At 35.5% G+C, this 3,650-nt stretch overlaps 1 protein-coding gene across 1 annotated transcript; it reads right to left on the bottom strand.

Moving 5' to 3' along the window:
• Nucleotides 1-1,274: 1,274 nt before the first annotated feature.
• Nucleotides 1,275-3,131, bottom strand: LOC131631503 (xyloglucan 6-xylosyltransferase 2-like). Its single transcript, XM_058902303.1, has one exon. It carries the CDS (start codon nucleotides 2,870-2,872, stop codon nucleotides 1,499-1,501), a length of 1,374 nt encoding a protein of 457 aa, XP_058758286.1. The 5' UTR covers nucleotides 2,873-3,131; the 3' UTR covers nucleotides 1,275-1,498.
• Nucleotides 3,132-3,650: the final 519 nt, after the last annotated feature.

Below are 3,650 nucleotides of genomic sequence, written 5' to 3' on the forward strand. Positions count from 1 at the left end.
CAAAAACAATTAAATTTCTGAAATATACTTCCGAATTAAGCAGAAACAGACCTGAAATTTGAGTTTTGAGCTGTGCAGTCTGTTTTGACAAATAACGACAAATTCAACTAAGCATAAGCAAAACATAAACAAAGACAACATAAAATATAAGTATATTATATATGTATTGAATCAGTTTGATTTTACATTCTAAACGACAATACATACAAAAAGTGACACACACCCGGTCATTATAAAAACAAAAAGGGTCCGGTAAAAACTAAAATTCACCGAACCAATTGGTGGCGCTTAAATCTAAAACTGGTAAGTTCTTCGACCGCTCTCTATTTTCCTCACGCTCTTGCTTCATCATTTCTTCAAACTCCGTCATTCTTTCAACAAAAGGATCCGGCCAAGTATCTGCCTCATTTGTATGATGTGTCGTCCATTGACAAGAAGTAACCGGTATAGGACACCCAGGTTTCAAAAAAACTTGCACAAAGTGGCGCGATCTTAGATACCTGATACTTAAATCCAACGTTTTTTTTTTTGAATTTTCAAAGCTTTCAGAGATGCATCTCCGAAAACACCACAAAATGGATGTTTTCGGAAATGCATCTCCGAATTCTGAGAAAATCTGGAGAAAAAAAAATTACTTCGGAGATACATCTCCAAAACAGAGGTATTTTTAGATTTTCCATAAGAGTTCTCCCCATAAGGGGTCTACAAAGAAATTTTCTATATTTTTGGCATCACATGAAACTCATCTCCCTGTCATCTGCCATAAATACAAATAGAGATCAAGCCGTAACAAATTTATGAATTAGATTTTCAAACTAACACTCCTCTCATCACAAGGGACAAAGTATGTAATCACACTCTAAGTTTTAATTCAATATATCATAATTAGGAAAAATGTCCAAAATAAAATTATTTTATAGCACTCTCTTTATTATAAAGAGAGTAGATTTACACATTTATTTTGTTAACTTTAAAATTTAATTTTATTTTGGTAAAGTTATGTATGTTTGTGAACCACATGAAAAAAAGTGAATCTCTATTTGCCCCCATACAAAATAAGTGATAGAAACATATTCTGATTCAATGCCTCCTTCAAAAGATTTCTCTAAACCCACCAATGTACCATTATTCAGCATCTTAAACTTGCCACTAGTAGTATAGTTGTGATTCTAATGAACTTATATAACCAATAACAAAATTACTCTCAACTGAATCAATGAATCAAAATAGGCACATAAGATAGGTGCCTTTTGTTCTCTTCAAAATTCAATATATAACTCAATACTAATATAACATTAAGGGTAAAGTAAAATAAATAAACCATTACAAATTTGATAATTAAATAAAGAGATGAATAACAATTACAGAGTTGACTATAGGTGAGTGGAAAGAGAGCATAGTATAGTGGAGATGCAATCATGGAAAATGGAAACAATAGCTCAATTTTGTGAAAGCTAATCACAACCTGTGATAAACAAAAACAAAACAAAACAAAACATCAAGAAGTTGGCAACTTGATAGCTTTGAAAGCAGGATGAAGCAATCCAAGTTCATCCTTAACATCAAGAGGATTACTACTTTCATTCCTCACTCTCTTCACCCTTCTACTAGCAAGTGATTTATGAGTAAAACCATACATTTGCAATATCTGATTATCACCAAAATTATAAGCACGATCCATTTGTTTCAAACATCTCTCCACAGGGTAATCACCAAATTTCCCACATGGTTTACACCCCACAAAATGAGTAACAAGTGGCCACCTATGATCACCAAAACCAGGATGATAATTCTCAATCATCTCCTCATATCTATCCACCAAAATCCCCCAATAACCATGCAAATAATAATGATTCTCAAGGTAAACTTTCCTACCCCATTGTTCCCTCCCAGTCGCCAACAAATAAACCATAGCAGACTGATCATCCGCCTCAAAAACCGGCCGATTCTTCAACTCCCTAGTCAAAATCTTCCCCGCTTCATCTCTAACCTTCCCTTTCGGCCCCATCGGCGCCCAAGCATCAAGAATATCAAGTGACCATTGACAATTCCTCAACAAAAAACTCCCAGTATTCAAACCAATCCAATTCTTCTCATCATAAATCATCTCATTCCAACCGTGCATAACAAAATTATGATCCTTGTATCGCTCCCACGGAACCTCGAAAGCCATATCAGTAAACATAGCATCACTATCCATCCACCATAGAAACTCAACTTCAGGATGTGACAACAAAAGCTTCCTAATTAAAGGCAACTTCGCCCAAAAACCAGCCATTTCAGCATCAAGCAAAGCCATGTTATAGAAAACTTCAATACCATGAAGCCTACAATAATCAATCTTATTCTTAATAGCTTTCAACAAGTAATGATCACCAACCGGATTCTCACACGGTTTCGGCGACGAACCAGTAACCAAAAGAACACGCGGTTTATTAGGACCAATAAAATTAGGGTAATCAGGGTTTTTACTCAACCATAACGATCTCTGTTCATCCCAATCGGAAATTTTCGGTCCAAGCGTATACGGAATATTCGGATCCCGCTTCTCATCATCGCCATCGCCAGGTTCGTCTTTGAGGATCTTCGAAATATCGAAAGTCGCGTAGTTGTTGCTGTTGTCGCTATTGTCGGTGGAGGTTTCAGTGGACTGAACTTCTTCCAATACGCGTCGAGGCTCCACGCGCCGGCCGCGAGAGTAAAATTGCTGGATCTCGTTGAGGTCTTGTTCGGGAGTACCGAATTTGCCGGCGCCGATGGTGCCGCGGAGGACGACGACGGTGAGGACGAGGCAGAGGAAGGTGAGGATGCCACGTCGGAAAGCGCGCTGCATCTGACGGAGGAAGCGGGATCCGATGAGGCTCTCCAGCATTGTTGTGTGAGGCGGCACGCAGTGAAGCGAAGCCTGAAGTCGGTGATAAGAGGTGTTTGGGGTGATGGTATGATCGTAAATAAAAGATGAAGTGAGGGTGTTTTGTTTCAAGTGTCGGTGGAGAAGAAAGATCCGCTAATTAAGGTGAGAAACAGCTAACTATGATGAAGTGAAGTGAATGGAATGAACTCAGACAGAATCGTTTTCTATTTTATCTCTGTCTGATTTCTTCTTCTACGCGTTTGTTTTATTTTATTTTCACAGCTTACGTAGGTGCTTATATTGTACTATAATTTTTTTTTTATAAGGGCTTCAATTGGATAAAAAGATTTTTTTTTAATATATTTAATTTTTTTTCTGATACAAAATCTTATTGATTGAAAAAGATTGTTTTTTAATAAGTTTAATCTTCTTTTTTTTGGTACAACATCTTAATTTCTTGAGAAGTAATATTATTCCGTCTCTTATTTTAAAGAAACTTAAATATTAGATATAAAATTCTAGCCTGTAGAATATATTGAAATAAATTTTCTACAAAAATCAAATGTTATAAAAAAATATTCAAGTTCTTCGTTATAAAACACATCAACAATTTTAGAAAAAACTTTTACATTGTTTAAATTCAAGAATCAAAAGATAGAGTTTTTACATAAGCTTTGTTCAAGAACCTTCAAAAAAAAAAAGTTTTTACACAAGACAGACTCAAAATCATACAAACAAATTTTTTATATATATATTATGTTCAATAATCTACAATCAAGCTTTTATAAGGGATTAA

This window comes from Vicia villosa, linkage group LG1 (assembly GCF_029867415.1).
Source record: "Vicia villosa cultivar HV-30 ecotype Madison, WI linkage group LG1, Vvil1.0, whole genome shotgun sequence".
NCBI classification, from domain to species: Eukaryota; Viridiplantae; Streptophyta; class Magnoliopsida; order Fabales; family Fabaceae; genus Vicia; species Vicia villosa.

Bases quoted from the DNA above. Each gene is read 5' to 3' on its own strand.
- LOC131631503 (XM_058902303.1), bottom strand. From the start codon at position 2,872: ATGCTGGAGAGCCTCATCGGATCCCGCTTCCTCCGTCAGATGCAGCGC.